This window comes from Zootermopsis nevadensis, unplaced genomic scaffold (genome assembly GCF_977971745.1).
Source record: "Zootermopsis nevadensis isolate Lab colony 2312 unplaced genomic scaffold, Znev_1.0 Znev_ptg000021l, whole genome shotgun sequence".
NCBI classification, from domain to species: Eukaryota; Metazoa; Arthropoda; class Insecta; order Blattodea; family Termopsidae; genus Zootermopsis; species Zootermopsis nevadensis.
Window position 1 is genome coordinate 12,582,955 of NW_028259153.1, and position 16,074 is coordinate 12,599,028.

The 16,074-nt window shown below is 34.9% G+C and overlaps 1 protein-coding gene across 3 annotated transcripts in view; it reads left to right on the forward strand.

Moving 5' to 3' along the window:
- The window catches only part of Set2 (SET domain containing 2), a 32,598-nt gene that overhangs the window by 9,415 nt on the left and 7,109 nt on the right, over positions 1–16,074 (forward strand). For all 3 annotated transcript variants that reach the window (XM_022084451.2, XM_087352866.1, XM_022084606.2), the window contains exons 4-10: positions 1,840–1,968; positions 2,088–2,289; positions 2,896–2,993; positions 4,445–4,610; positions 4,709–4,957; positions 5,810–6,003; positions 7,718–8,148. In XM_022084451.2, coding sequence (XP_021940143.2) covers positions 1,840–1,968; positions 2,088–2,289; positions 2,896–2,993; positions 4,445–4,610; positions 4,709–4,957; positions 5,810–6,003; positions 7,718–8,148 — 1,469 coding nt within the window. The remainder of the gene's footprint in view (positions 1–1,839; positions 1,969–2,087; positions 2,290–2,895; positions 2,994–4,444; positions 4,611–4,708; positions 4,958–5,809; positions 6,004–7,717; positions 8,149–16,074) is intronic.

The following is a 16,074-nucleotide window of genomic DNA, read 5'->3' on the forward strand; positions in this document are numbered from 1 at the left end:
CCCCCCCCCCCACCCAAGGGAATGAATACAACTTATGTACAGAGTATGTGGTAACATTACCGTTTGTTTTCATTGAAAACCTTGTAAAGAAGCCAGATCTCTGTAACTTAATTTATGTGGAATTTATTGTGTGGATTTTATTAATTTGTATTTCAAATATTTGTTGTTTTGAATCCATATTGTTCTTCAGAAATGTGACATGTTAATAGCATTCTAAAATTACTTCATAATTCGGTTGCAATACAAGGCTGAAACATTAATACTAATTTTTTTATTTGGGAGATTTTGTGTTATTTTTCTATTTGTTTTGTATTTTATTAATAATACACATATGCACAAATAATTTGTTGAATATGTTACATTGAATTTCTTTCTGATGTACCAATATCTCAAAGATTTGTTAGTCAGGTGAAGATATAAAGGAACGTACTGGTTATGTTATTTTAAAATCAAAATTGGATGTCAGGTGTTCATCTCAGCAGTTTTCAAACCATTGTCTTGTACTCATACTGTGATGGCAAACATGAATATGATGTATGGAGTTGAAGTTACTTGGTATTCTTTATCATTGAATTGTGTACAGAGAAATATGGAAATTTCAAGAAACGGTTGTCTATATTTCTTGTCATTTGTACTGGTAGGATAGTATCATCTCACTTATTGAATACAGTGAAGCTGATAATCTCCCCTATAGGTAGCTTACCCGTAAAGTTTCTTTTGATTGCGTAGCCATTTTGAATGTTGTATGGATACAAGTCTTTCTTGAGAAGGTAATAGTCACTCTGTCAAGAAACCCTTTGCCTTTTAGGAAAACTAAATGTTTATTACTTTGTTCACAAGATCCCACCATGATTCCATATCTTGAGCCAGATGAAGTGAGTCCACACCCCCATATCCTCTTTAAGATCTTTTTATGTGTTCTTTGCATGATTCAACTTGAGAACTGCTCGATGGATTTGGATTAAATTTAGTATGTATGTTATGCCACTGGAGATTGCCTAAAATTGTACTTTTCAATTTCCTACAATCGGTAATACCAATGTGTTGAATGAACAAACTTGTGAGGTGGGATTGACTCTAGCACAACTTACAAGAGAACCATAAAATGATGTGTGATTGTAGGTTTTTGTAAAGTACAAGAATTTGGTGTAGTAATTCCCATCCTTTATGGAACCCAGACATTTGTTACTTTGTTTGGAAGAGCCTGGACCATATCCCGAAACAGTCATGCCTCACATTTTATTTTATTTAGATACATTTTAATAATAATAATCTCTGATCTATGCCTAGGTCACCTATGTGGGCACTTCAGGTTTGACAACAAAAGTTTTATTCACAGTTGTAATTTTTTCATTTGTGATATATGTCCCACCTATTTCAGTTTTTGATTATCCCTGCAATTTTAAATTTACAACTTCTACTAGATCCCCAAGCTTTGGTTTGAAAGTGCTGTGTGCTAATATTGATGGGAGCTGGGGTAGCTCAGTCAGTATAATGACTAACTATGGGCTGGATGATTGGTGTTTGATCCCTGACAGGGGCAGAGGATTTTTCCTCTGCCTTCTACATCCAGACCAGCTTGAAGGCCCACCTAGCCTCATGCCCAATGGGTTCCGGGGTCTATTCCCTGGGGTAAGACGTGGCTGGGGCATGATCCTGATTCCTCATCCCCATAAGAATGAGGAGTGTCTACATGGCATATAGCAGGGCAGATTTTTTTTACTAAGTGTTAATGTTGATGATATTTATTCATAGGATAATAGAATTTAATTTAAGAAGCATAAGATGAAAAGGGCCTTTTCTTGAGGCATTATATTGTGTTTTGAATATTTATTCCAGTGGTTCAAGGTGCCCTGTTGGTGAGCGTTGTACTAACAGACGTTTTCAGAAGCAAGACTATGCCAAATGTGATATATTCAAGACTGAAAAGAAAGGTTTTGGTTTGAAAGCTCTTCAAGAATTACCCATGTAAGTTTTCCTGTGTTAGTAATACAGAATTGTTTCTTGCTTTATTGCACTGATGTTTTTATACCCTGTGAGTCTTTTTGTATGTGCGTTTCTCGTGAATCTGTGTTATATTTAAACAGGGGAACATTTGTAATGGAGTATGTAGGCGAAGTGTTGGATCCAAAGGAATTCCGTCGCCGTGCAAAAGACTATGCCAAGGACAAACATCGTCATTATTATTTCATGGCTCTCAAATCTGATGCAATAATTGATGCCACTATGAAGGGAAATATTTCGAGGTTTATCAACCATAGCTGTGAACCTAATGCAGAAACTCAGAAGGTAAGCTCATTGTAATTCATTTATACTAGTATTTGGTTATTTTATGTAATTGATATTGCTAGTAGCATCATTGTATTTAGTTTTTTTGCTGTTACTGAGGAGGACTATGAAAATGATTAATTTGTTCTCTGGATTCAGTTTGGATTTGGAATGATAGTATCATCAACATCGTTCATTCTCTGTTATGCTTCCAATTTTATACTCCTGAATCTGCATGAACCAAATTCACATAAACTAAAGTTAGTAAGTTGGTTTGTGTGTTGTTTTGTGAATCATATTGGGAAACAAAGGCTAATTACATGAGAGGATGGTATAATATTCACAGTAGAATGCATAAAATGCCTGATAGAATCTTTATTAGTTTTTGTCATAAATGGTTTGCATTTAGGTGAGTGTGTTTGGTATATCAAATAAACATTTTAGTTAATCGTGTGAAGATAAATTGTATAATTGTGTAAATATTTCAAGCTTTGTGAAGGACCATGCATTTTGGCACTGTCAGTGACATAGAGTGAAATGAATTTTCAGTTCCTTTTTCTCTTTAATTGTAGTTTTTATACCTTTCTAATGAAATGGAATAATCACTCTTGGTATTCTTTACTCTAGTGGACAGTCAATGGAGAGTTGCGAATTGGTTTCTTCAGCAAAAGAAATATTGCTGTTGGTGAAGAAATTACATTTGACTACCAGTTTCAGCGATATGGGTATGTAAAGTTGCAGTTCCATGTTTGAGCATTATGATCTCAAATTCATTTACATGTGTGAATAAACAATTAAGATAACTTCATAGTACAGTGAAACCTCGATGCATCGTTTTCGGCGGGGGTGGGAAATAAAAACGATGAATGCGGGAAAACGATAGATGCGGGAAAGCATTAAATTTTTTTAAAAAAACAATGTTTCTCTTTCAAAGTTACTTCTTTTTACCAAAAAAGTCTTTAATGGACAACTGGTTTGTCGAAACTTTACGTTTTAGACCAAACAGAGCACTTTCCACGTTCAAAATGTTTTCCTCGTCACGTTCACTAATATTAAGCGCATAAAAGAACGACTTCACTTTCGCCAATGCAGTGTGTGCTTCGGCAAAACTCGGCAAAGCTTCGGGCTCGCATTCGTCGTCTTCGTCTTCCTCACCACTCCAACCCCCTTTGCGGACAATAACAGGAAGAATGGAAATACTATTACTGCCGAACTCAACGAAACATAGCTGTAGAAGACCCTGAACCGCTGGAAACAAGATGAACCAGAAGAATGAAAAAGTGCCGCCAGCCTTTCCTTTGTACTTGTAATAAAAGCATTTGTGAAGAAATTCACACTGCACATGCCATCTGGCATCGCTGGAACGAAATATGAGTGCACCCTAATTAAAATCGTAAAATTTCTGACAATGAGCACCGCCATTCACTCCAACTATCACCCCTGCACCGCTGACCCTCATTCCAAAAGAATGTGCTGGTTGGGCGACATAACAGGTTACCACTACTGTGTATTCCAAAAACATTGTGCGTCTTTCGGTATTAATTTATCTCAAAACCCAGCATTTTAAATTCTCAGAAACGATCATTGCGGGAAAATTGTGGGCCGGGACTAAGATTTTTGAACGATCGATGCGATAAAACGATAGTTCGAGGAACGATAGAAGCGGGAAAATGTAACATTATTTTATATGGGATGTATTCGGGACCGAACAAAACGGACGATGCATCCGGGAAAACGATAGTTCCGGGAACGATGGATAGAGGTTTCACTGTAGTTAATTCCATGATGTTAATTCTGCTGTATGTGATTGCTTCTTACACTTCTTCCTAGTACACTGACATCTACCTATAAGCCTGCATGGTTCCAAAACCAAGATGAACAACAGCATTATCTTTACTACCATTAAAACCTCAAATCTCATACATGTAACATGCTTCCCATCAGAGATATCTCCAGTCTTCCTTCCATGCCTGGTTCAACCTTTGCTGCCTTCCCTGACTCCTTTGTGGTGGCAGTAGTCTACAGTGTGCTAAATGATAGAAGATTTCATTTCCTTTCTTCACAGTAAGCTGATCTGTACAAGCCTTGTTTTATCTTTAGACAATTTTTATGTTTACTTTTATAATTGAAATAGTTTCTTCCTACCTGTTGAAAAATTGTCACATTGTGATCTTAGAAAAGAAGCCCAGCGTTGTTACTGTGAGAGTGTATTGTGTCGTGGTTGGATTGGGGAAGATCCAGAGAAGGAGAAGCGTGATCGAAAAGAAAGAAAAGAACGAGAACTCAAGAAGAAGAGAGAGGAGAGGAGACGAGATGTTAAAGAATTTTTGGAAGATATGGATGTGAGTATGAAGGCTGTGTTTACGAGTTACTATATTGTTTGTTACTGCTGTTCGTATTACTGTTACTGACAGTGATGCTTGCATTTGTATTCATGTAGCTTGAAGAGGAGATAGAGAAACTTTGTGTGTCTGGGTTGAAGAATCGCGCTCACACCCTCACTCTTTGTCGCTTAATGGTTCGGGCAGAAGATCTTCAGTCTCGTGCTCAGCTACTCAAATTACTTCAGGGTGGTGAACCAGCATGTCGACGTTTATTCCTTGATTATCACGGCCTGCGCCTCATTTGGAGCTGGATGATGGATGTTGGTTCAAATAAATCTAATGATGGGCTATGTTTAAGAATGGAGGTATGTTGTTTTGAATTTCCGAGTTGTATTGAGAGTATTTTTAAATTTTAGCTGGCTTTTTTGTTTGGTATAACTTTTAGAATCTTTTTTTTGGATGCATTGTTTATATGTTTGTACCTTCAGTTACTATATGTAATAACCCACAGAAAATGTTTTTTCTGTATTTGCTTAATTGTGAGTTTTCCTCTCCTCACACAGTTTGATTAAAAATAAGGGTTGTTTTGTTTTTAGGAATGAAGACTTTTTAAAAAAGCAAACATAATTCAGTGATTTCTAGGAAAATGAGTGTTAGGTTATTTCAACCCTTGCATAGCTGTATTGATATATTGGCTGGAATTATGAATTATTTTAATACATGATTTAAATTTAGCACAGAAATGTGTAATATATTCAAATGATTTTCTTTAGTATGCAAGTTTAAACTATTCTGTTTTGCATCCTATTCCAATTCTCTGTTTGTAATTTGTATATAAAAAAAAAGAAGAAAGAAAGAAGGCAACAACAAACATGTACATGAAGAATGGTGGTTACTTATTATTGGCATAGAAGAATTGGGAGCATTTGTAACACAAAAGTTACAACGCATTTGTTACAGCAGAATATCCGTATTTTCAGCTTTATTGAAATGATGCTCAGTTTAATGGTTTAAACAGAAAAAAGTTAGGATGTCTGGAAATTTGTTTTCTAGTTCATTTTGAGGCCACTTTACCGAAGAACTTTATGAAATGTTTTCATGTTTTGTAATCTGTTGCCTTTTAAATTTCTTTTTTGTTTCATTGAGGCTGTACTTTGGTTTTATTGTTCACTATTTGGTAGACTACATTATTAGTATGAATTATTTTTGTGATGCAGATTCTTCAAACATTATCAAAGCTCCCTATACCAAACAAGACAGTGCTGCAAGACAGCAAAGTGATGGCTGTGGTAGAGAAGTGGGCTTTGCAACCAGCAAATTCACCAGCACCAGATAGTTTCCTGGCCGATGGCTCAGGTGATGGCATTGAAGGTCAGAATACACCTCATCAAGAAGTGGGAAGGAAAGAGAGGTGAGTTGTGGAATTTTGTTCAAGACTTATTTTTAACAGAACTGCTTTTCTTGGAAAATTAGTGAGGTAAAATGGGTAGAGAGAAACATATCTTATGTAATGTCAAGGTAACTCATTGTCTCATAAACAAAAATATAATGTGCAACAAATTTAGCTCTTTAAATATCATTCCAGAATGTTTCCTATATTTATACATTGCAATTTTGAGGTTAATTTTTTTTTTTTCCATGCATTTCCAGATTTTAGGATTACTAATGTAATGGTCATAATAGGTACCAAAAGATGTTTTATCTTGTGAATATTGTACTTAATATTATCCAGCATCTGAAATCAAAAGTGCCAGTGGAACCACGGTTCCGGAGAATCTGACGTAAATACGTCTCTATATTTAAATTATAATTAAGCAATAAATACAATGAAAGGAAGGTAGCTGAATGTAATGTAATGTAAGGAAATGTAATGTAAAAATTATCTAGTCTACGACGCACTTCTTCTACAAGCGATTCACAGCTCAGCTCTTTTTGCAATAACGAAAGTGGATTGTTGACGGCAGTAATGTAACACAACAATGCCGAGTAAACAGATGACGTTTCGTAGGTAACATAACAATGCATGCAATCTGGCCATTGTTGTCGGTCCATATTTACACATTGTTGATATGGATCTTACACGTTAGGTAACAACAATGCCGAGTAAACACGACGTTTCCTAGGTAACCATTGTCAATTTGTTGATACGGATCTTACACATTTTCCTTTCACTTTTTTGCCAAATGACCCTTCTGTATAGACATATTTATGTGAAATTTATATAATAGTATAAATTGTATTGTATTGTTCTTCTGTATAAATGTTTACATAAACTATAAATATGAGAAATTGTGTAATACTGGTATAACTTTAAAAAGTTCTTAATGACTGATACATGTTATGTTAACTTATGGTGTCTACATCATGGGGCCATCCCTCTGATTAAATGTCACAGTGGTTTTGATGCATACTGCCTTAACTCACGTTGCATTAAATGTACCTGCAAGCTTTGAAGTTTTCATTTTTTATCCACACAAGCCTTGGTAAGTACACTTTACAGTATTTCACAAATTACAGACATTTTTACGCCATTGCTACTACAGGTATCTGTAAGAGATGTCATTAGCTTAATTTAGTAAAATGACATAATATAAGCTGGACATGTTGTGTTTAGTTCTTGCCTGAGGCAGAAATATGTCTTTTCACCACCACCACCTTTGGCCCAATCAGCCTCTTAGCCTATAGATAATGAGGGCACTTTCTCTGCAAAGTAAACAAGTATGAGTCTGAGTCTTCGGACAGAATGAATGCTGTGTAGCTCTTTTGCTCCTATACTCCCTCACAGCCTGTTGCCTTAAAATTGTAATTGATATTTGTTTTCGCAAGTTTATTTTAAGTGATGTAAATGTTGATGTTTGATTTTTAGATAATGTAGTTATTGAAACTTATAAATTGTTGTCATCTTCTTCATCACCACCATTATTTTCATTATCATATCATTATTTTGCATTTTATTCAGTTATTTGACATTTCTTCATTTCCTGAAATGTTATGTGGCATTTACTGTTCTCAAATAAATTTGGGTACAAGCAATCTCTGTGCATTAATTTGTTTCTTTCATTTAAACAGTAAAAATGAATTTTAAGTGGCGAGCGCTATAGAGATTTCATTGTATCTTTCTGTAGGTCATCATTGGAAGAGGAATCTGGTAGTGATCATGATGCAAGCAAACCTAGGACTGATGCTGTGTTACCAGTTATAGTAGAAGTTCCAGATGAAGAAACATTGCAAGGAATTGAAAGTGAGAAACAACTTGTGGACGGTATGTCAGACACACAAACAGAACTGCTTCCAGGAGATGTGTCACAGGTAGTGAGCCGTGGTAGTGAGTCAGATGAGGAAGCAAGCAGTGAAGTGACAGACAAGATACGTAGTGGTGAGGACAGTAAAGAAGAAGACCGAACTAGTATGGGTGAGAATGATGTTGCAGACAAAATCAGGACGTTCTTAGATTTGGCATCTGGTCTGCTTAATGACTGGACTAGTCTGAAAGAGGTGTTCCGAATCCCAAAGAAAGAGAGGATTGAGCAGATGAAGGAGCATGAGCGGGAAGCTGGTGGGTTGATAAACTATCAAAGAAAACTTATTTGGTATTGGTTAGAATTGTCAGCAGAAGTAATTTGATACCATATTACATCTGAATGTAGCATCTTGCAGTGGAAGGGTATTATGTTGAAGCAGACAGTTTAGTCTTTACAGTGAGTGATTCTGTTTCCAAAATACTCTTATTTTTCTAACTTGCACATTTTAACTAATGGATGTAGTCAGTACTTATTTATAAAAAAGGCACCAGAACTCATATTTCAAGATTAAGAAAAGACTGAAAACAGTGAGACCCACATAGTTTCATCATAGTTTAAAACCAGGATCAGCTCTGGAAAAGCATCAGCATCAGGAGTAGCTAGGCAGTTGGTTTTATTTGGTGATTGGGGGGGGGGGCCTGATAGTCTAAAATAAATGTAAATTCTGAGTTGCACATCACAGGATATAATTTTTGTTACAATGTGGGTAGATGCAGGATACAACAAAATATTCAGGTAAGCAGATGAATTATTCCAGTTATCAGTTTTGTTTAAAATATGTGCTAGTATATTAGGCAGTGTTGTTAGGTCCTAACATAAAGAAGAGCAGATTGAAGTGCAAAGATTGTATTTTTTCAATGCCAAGAGTTTGGAATTCGGGGCATATCCTTTCGTAACCTAAAATGTTTGAGCAGTATGAAAAATTCTTAAAAGCTTATATAATTCCAGTTTATCATGATGTCCAATTTTATGTCATCACTACATCAATACATAATAGCCACAAATGTTAAATGTTTTTCAACTTATCCCCTGATAATATGCAATAAATTGTGTTTTATTTACTTGCGTGTGTGTTATAATTGCAGGCAAATAAAGTGAATCATGAATTTTGTTATCTAGTGTCAGAATGCAGCAGTTAAATGCAGATCGGTGTTGAGTTGTAGAAAGTATTTCATAAATGCAGGATATTAACCTTTTGAAGCTGAAGCTCATCTGAATATCATTTAAGAATTCAGTCCGTACTGCAAATAAAACATTACACTTCACCATTACAAAGAACATCTAATTAATACTGTTTAAGGAAGTAGCCCTAATCTCTGTTCACAGTTAGAATTATATGAAAAAAACAGATACAAATTGAAGAGGTATTGATTGTTAAAGTAGGTGGGACATATAGTTAGTAGTGGACTTTAAAGTAAACACCTTGCTTATGTGTAAAAAAAGTTTCTCTTCTTGTTGATTATATAATTTCGGTACTGTTATCCTCTTCAGAATTTGATCTAATTTGCTCAAGTCTTTCTAAGCCTCTTCTTCTCTTGCATTCATATTTACCACTTATTTGGAGTCTTATAGGTCATTCTTCATTGCCATTTTTGCTTATACTGTAGAAGTGTGTAAAATCTGTTAATTTGCAATTTTGTGATTTTCATTTCATTCATGGCCAGAAATTTGTATCCTGTTTCATGGCCTGCATTCCAATTGAAATGAATTATGTCTCATTGGCTTTACGTGTGGTTTGTGCTTTAATGCCGTTTGATAATATCAATTGCATAGTGCAAGGTTGTTTTTTCTCTGAAGAATGCTTTTTTATTAGCATGGATTATTTTATCCAGCTCTGAATCACTTTGCTGTCACTTAATTTTTGTAATGATATCAAATCGTGATTTTGTAATTACGTCTTCATTTATTTTCCATTCATTGGCTAATTAAGGATATAATTCATGGGGATGTGCAAACATTCAGATTTTAAAACTCTAGCCTTATGTTGGAATGCCTTTAAATATGATACTCCAACCCTTATAAAATGTTCTGTCTGCTGTGGTCTAGCTTCACGTTAAGAAGATTCTGGTTTGTCTTAGTCAGCACCACTATTATGAAAAATAGAAGAATTAATACAAAATCTGTCAGAATAACTTTCACTTAAACCATTTACCTGAAAACAAAATTAGAGCCATTACGCTTCCCAAAATAGACTGTGTCCCATGGAGTTACTTCCATATATTTGATCTGCATATACACTTGCATATTATATATTTCATCTTGATGTTGATTCTGCTTTTGGATGCTGGCCCTTGTGGAAGTTGGTTGTGTTGCTGACATTTCAGAGGATCTTACTGCTTCTATTGTTAGGGCTGAAGTGGACCCTATTAATAAAGGCAGTGTGGTCCTCTGAAGTGTGACAGCACAGCCAGCTCAACACAGTTCCAGCACCCAGTAATGAATCACTGTGAAAGCTTAAAGACTGTTATGTTTTATCCACTTCAGACTGAGTGAATTATTTATAACTATATGTTGCTTGTACAGTGTCTATATTTTTGGAATTGTTGGTCATATCTTGATCATTGCCTGTTACTTTCTCTCTCATCTTCTCATCTCTTCTGAGACTGGTAAGATGATCCTTTCATATGCTTATTAAAATTTTATTTTGGTGTGGAAGTAAATTGTTAGCTCTGGCTGACTTACAGCACAACTTTGAATTGTATAAGAAATGTTTTTAAGGTGAAAATTACTGACACTGAAGTTGACACATGCAGGTTACATGGAAAGATAACTAAAATTCCAGAAATACATTAGTTAGTTTTTCTATGAGGAAGCTATTTAATGCATAAAATTAATTTCTGTCTGTTAGGTAGAAATTATATAACAAAAAGTTCTGAGAATCATCACTTAAAAGGGGAAGATGCTTTAGGAAGACCTCTAATAGAATGAAGTTTCGATTTTGTAATACTTGTAACGGGCTAATTCGATTGAAATACTGCAATGGGTGATATGATTAACATCTCTTGAATGGAAAATACAAAATAGTATTTAATTATTGTTTATCACTTCTTTGAAAATATGGTGAAGTTCAACAACTTTTTCTCACAATTAAATTAAAAGAAGAATCTGTTCAAGGAGTACAGGCTGTCATATATTTTTTCCTCCTTTCCAAAAATGTCTGTGGATTAAAATAAGTAAAATTAAAAGTATATTGTTTTATGTGCAGGAGGGTGATAGGTGGGTGTTAGAAACAGAATGCTCAAGAGAATATTTGAACTAAAGGTAAGGGAACTAACAGAAATTGAGAAAATTATGTGAGTTTCACAGTTTGTAGTTTTTATGTTAGGATGGTTAAAGCAAGAAGGTTGAGTTAGCAGGAATGTGAGAAAACAGATTTCTACAAAATAATAGTTGAAAATATCATAGAGACCTTTTGAATAACCAAGATGTAGATGGAATGTAATATATATATATATATATATATATATATATATATATATATATATTCACACACACACACATATAATGTGTTGAGATGGGAACTGGACTTATACTAGCTCAGGTTGGTGGTGACTACAAACCTTTGTTTCATAACAACAGGAAAATTCTTTGAATATGTAAAAGTTAGTATTTACAACTGCATATAGCAGCCACCTCAGTCACTGGTATTTAAAACTGTATGTTGTTTCATGAAAAAAATTTAGAATTAAACAGTTTTGTTGGACACTTCATTAAAATACAATAATGGTTTTGTGTGTTGACTTTCAGCTAAAATTAAATTAAAATTAAATCCGTGGCGTAACAGCTCCAGAGAGCCAAAGCCGACTAGCTTGACTGCTGGCCTCACATTCACATGCCTAATCAGAGGTGAACGATCATCCAACCAGATATAGGGTGACGTGTGGTCAGCACGACAAACCCCCAGCCATTGCTAGCTTTCCTGACCGGATTACGCTACTCATTGTAGCTCCCCAATTTCCTCACGATGCTGGGTTGGCACTGGTCCCATACACTGGTCGAAAGCTCATGAGAAAATTTCTTCTCCCCCGAGACTCGACCGGTGTGCATTCCGTATCGCCGGTCCGAAGCATGATGCCTCAGACCGCGCGGCTACGGCGCGGGACGTTTACTTTCAGCTATTATATTAAAATTAAAACAATTTTATTAGTTTTGAGTTATCTTTATTATCCAAAAGGTAGGTTGTTGACGTATTGTGACTCAGGACCCATTTTCTTCTGGGATATCCCACATCTGTGTGACCTGGCAATTTGTATTCTAAGATTTTCTGGACTGTCTTTTGTTGGTTCAATCATAGCATATGTTCAGGCCACTATTCTTGTATCTTCTAAACCAAACTTTTCAAATTACTTTGAATTTTATTATTGTCAGTGTCAACATGTTCAGTTTTGAAACACTTTTTGAAGGATGAGTATATCAGTAACTCATTCATGCAATTATATGGAACTGCTTTGAAAAACCGAAACACTGTGGAGGAGTGACATTTCAAATTACTTATTCGTAAAATGTGTAAAGTAAATGAAACTAAAGAAACACATTTTGAACTTCTTTGTCGAAAATGTTCTTTTAATGTAAATATCTGCACCTATAGTTGAGCTTGCTTAAAGCTAAAAAGGATGTTGTGTAAAATGTGAGGTAACACTGATTTTAATGTTACCACTTCTGTTAGCGTCACATCCATGCCGTTAGGAAACTGCAAGAGAAGCAAGAGTAACTGGAACTAAGTGGAACATGTCACCTGCTGGTGTATTCTGATGTTAATATTTGGGACAAAGTGGAGATGCCATAAAGGAAATAACAAAGAATATTAACAACTAGTAAGGATGTTGATCAAGAAAACAGAGAAAAACAAAGTATATTTTCATGCCTATTAAGTAGAATATAGGACAGTTATATTACTAAAATTGTGAATACCTGATTAAGACATCAGACAACTTCCCCAATGGAAAATTTAATGAAAAAATTCTATTATCAGAGAAAAATTGTATGTACAGTTCTCCTTCACAACCTCCTTACAGTGACCCATTTTAGGTCCACAGAATGTTTTGTGATAGAACTTGCATCAGTAGTCGTTCTTTGTTCTTCTATTATTAGTCTCTTCAGTGTGCCTTTTAACCGTTAATTTAAAATTTGCATCATCTGCAACTTGCAAGATAATAGGAATATATACAATGTAAGTTCTATTTACTTCAAAGTGGTCTTCCATTATCAAATCACATAATTTTTTAAACTTCATTAATAGACACAATTGCCATAAATATTTAAAAATATCAGGTATATGTAAATATACTAGTACTAATACCAGTATATGTAAGTACATTCGTACTAATGCCATACCTTAAGTAACTTTTTAGCAATTACCATAAAGTATCACTCTGCACTCACAAACTCAGAAGCTATCTGGCAACATTATCATTTCCATAAAGTGTTGGCTACAGAACATTTACAAAGCAACTATGTCCCTTGAAGCATCTTTTGTTTCAGTTGAACAGAAAACATGCCTTGTGGATGGTGTTAAAATACATATGAAAATCAGACCCACTAGCTGTATTATATGACTAAAAATTTAAGACTGGATGCATGCACAGTGTTTGAATATGGTGTTAATGGTGAAAAACCTCTGCTTTGATACTGTCTGAATATAAGAGTTTGAGATATGCCACAGTTGCCAATGTCCATTTCAGCAATTTTTTTAAAAATTTTGCTTGATTTCATATGCAGTTCGTTCATTTGCTATTCGTAAGATGACATTCATGTACAAATTAAATAAAAGTATAAAATCCTTGTCAAATAGCTGGGTAAATGTTGTGTTTCCTTTGAAAATGTTACAAATTTTAAGTAATTGGGAGTAATAGAACTAATATTCATGATGAAATTATGAACAGTATTTTAAGTTTTAGCTGGATGGTATGTGTAACATATGGGTGAAATTGATTGAGAAATGCATACAAAATTTTGTTTTGAACCTCGAGAGAAGAGATCCTCTTGGGGGAGAGAGTAACTTTGAAATGGATCTTGGGGTGGGAAAAGGTAGTGAGTGTGCAAGCAGATGGAACAGTTACTGTTACTGAATTTCTGGACTTGTTTATTGTCTGAAAATCTTATGAGAACAACATTTCATCCTTCAGTATGGATGAGATATGCTGAAGCACCTTCCAGTAACAAAATCCTTTCCTTGCGCATTGAACGTGGTAACCAGTTTCATTGAGCACAGTACTTAAGAAGCTAATAGTTTCTGAGCTTGTCAAGAAATTCTCTGCCTTTTATGAAACCTGAACATGGATTAAAATGTTTGCAAGAACATGCCACTTGTGTCAATCCTGATCCAAATTAATCCAGTCCGCACTCTCCAACCAAGTTTTGTTAAGGTCTCTTTTAATGTTATCCTCCCATTTATGCCCTTGTCTTCCAAGTACTTCTTCCCTTCAGATTTTCTGACCAAAACTTTGTATTTCTCATCTCTCCTGTGCACATTACTTGCTCTGGCTGTCTCGTCTTTCTAGACTTGATTATCCTTATAATATTCAGTGAGCACAAATTATGAAGCTAAGATGGTTGTAGCACCATGTAATCAGGTAGAACTCGGACTACACAGTGCTACAACTTAGAAGACAGCAATCTTCATACTCACCACCATGAAAACTTCAGGTCCAACAAATTATGAAGCTCCTCATTAAGCAGTTGAACCTGATAACATTGATATAGATTATTTATTCATTGGAATGTAGAAGTGAAATTTATATCTTGTTTTATTAAGTAGTGGTGGAAAAGACTAATTGAAATTCAATGAGGAGTGATTTCTTTCTTCCATCTCTTAGCTCCTTTTTTTCTTGATATCTTTCTTGCTTCTATTTCTTTTCCTCCTTTATCCTTCTGTTTTTTATCCCTTTCAAATTATAACATTAATACATATACATGTGTTACTACTATTATTATTATTATTGTTATGTGTTTTTATTACCCATATTAGAAATGCCTATAAAAACTGTGTAATGCTAGCAGTATTTGTAAAATAGAACTTTTTTCCAACTAGCGACATTGCTGGGAATTTTAAGCCATCTTTGAGCACAGCTACATGTGTATCAAAGCAATCAAACATCACAGTGGTTTTTATATAATACATATGGTTGTTCATGAAGACCAAAATTTGTTTATTTTTAACTGCAATCATATTTTCTATAAGAAATTACCTATATCAGCAGCTAACAATATCTTATTTACCAGATGTCGTGGTCGAGTGGTTAGCATCCTTGCTTCATATTCAGAAAGTCCCGGATTCAAATCTTAGCCCAGAGATGGGCTATTCTGACAGGGTTTTTTTATGGTTTTCCTCAGTTTCTGCAGGAAAATGCCAGGATAGTACCTTAAATTAGGCCATGACCATATCCTTGCCAATTCATTATTCACTATCATTCTCTCATTTGACACTATAGTCTGAGCTGCTGAAAGTGTCAATAAATAAACCATAAGTAGTATCTCAGTTGTCAATGCAAAAGCTAGTGACAGTAGTTGTTATTACAACAGTGTCTATTGTCTTACATATATTTTATATATACAGTATTTTGGTAGTTGGCTCTTTTACTGCCTTTAGATATCTGCTGTCAGTATACTAACATTTCTTACATTCATTAGTTTTTATTTTATTTTTTTGGTCATTAGTGATAGGGTGATAGTTGGGCCCCTGGAATCTTCTGAGGTTTGCACTGGTAGTGTAGTGGTTAGAATATGAGTTTAGTATTCAAGAGATTCGAGGTTTGAGCCAATTATTGCCACCAGTCTTTAAAATAAAAGTAACATTAAACACATGTAGTATAATGGCACTTACCTGTAGATGGGTGTAGAGCAACTCCTGCACTTTTGTGTGTATCAGGTATACCTCAGACAGTGGATAATGCCCTCATAATTGTGGTGTGAATACCCTCTGTTGGACTTGCTCCTCAGACCTGCAGTCCATAGTTCAATAAGAACAAAGCTTTATGGGCATAATAATCAAGTTTACCTTTGTCAGTCTTGTTTAAAACATTCCCACATTTATCTTGTAACTGACATGTTAAGTGAGTCACTTGGAAGGTTGCTTATTTCATTAGGTATATCAGCTGCTAACTCCACAGAGCACAGTTTTTGAGAAGCTGGAAATATCCACAGCTAGTCAAGAAATACCCAACATTTTATGGAACCAAAAT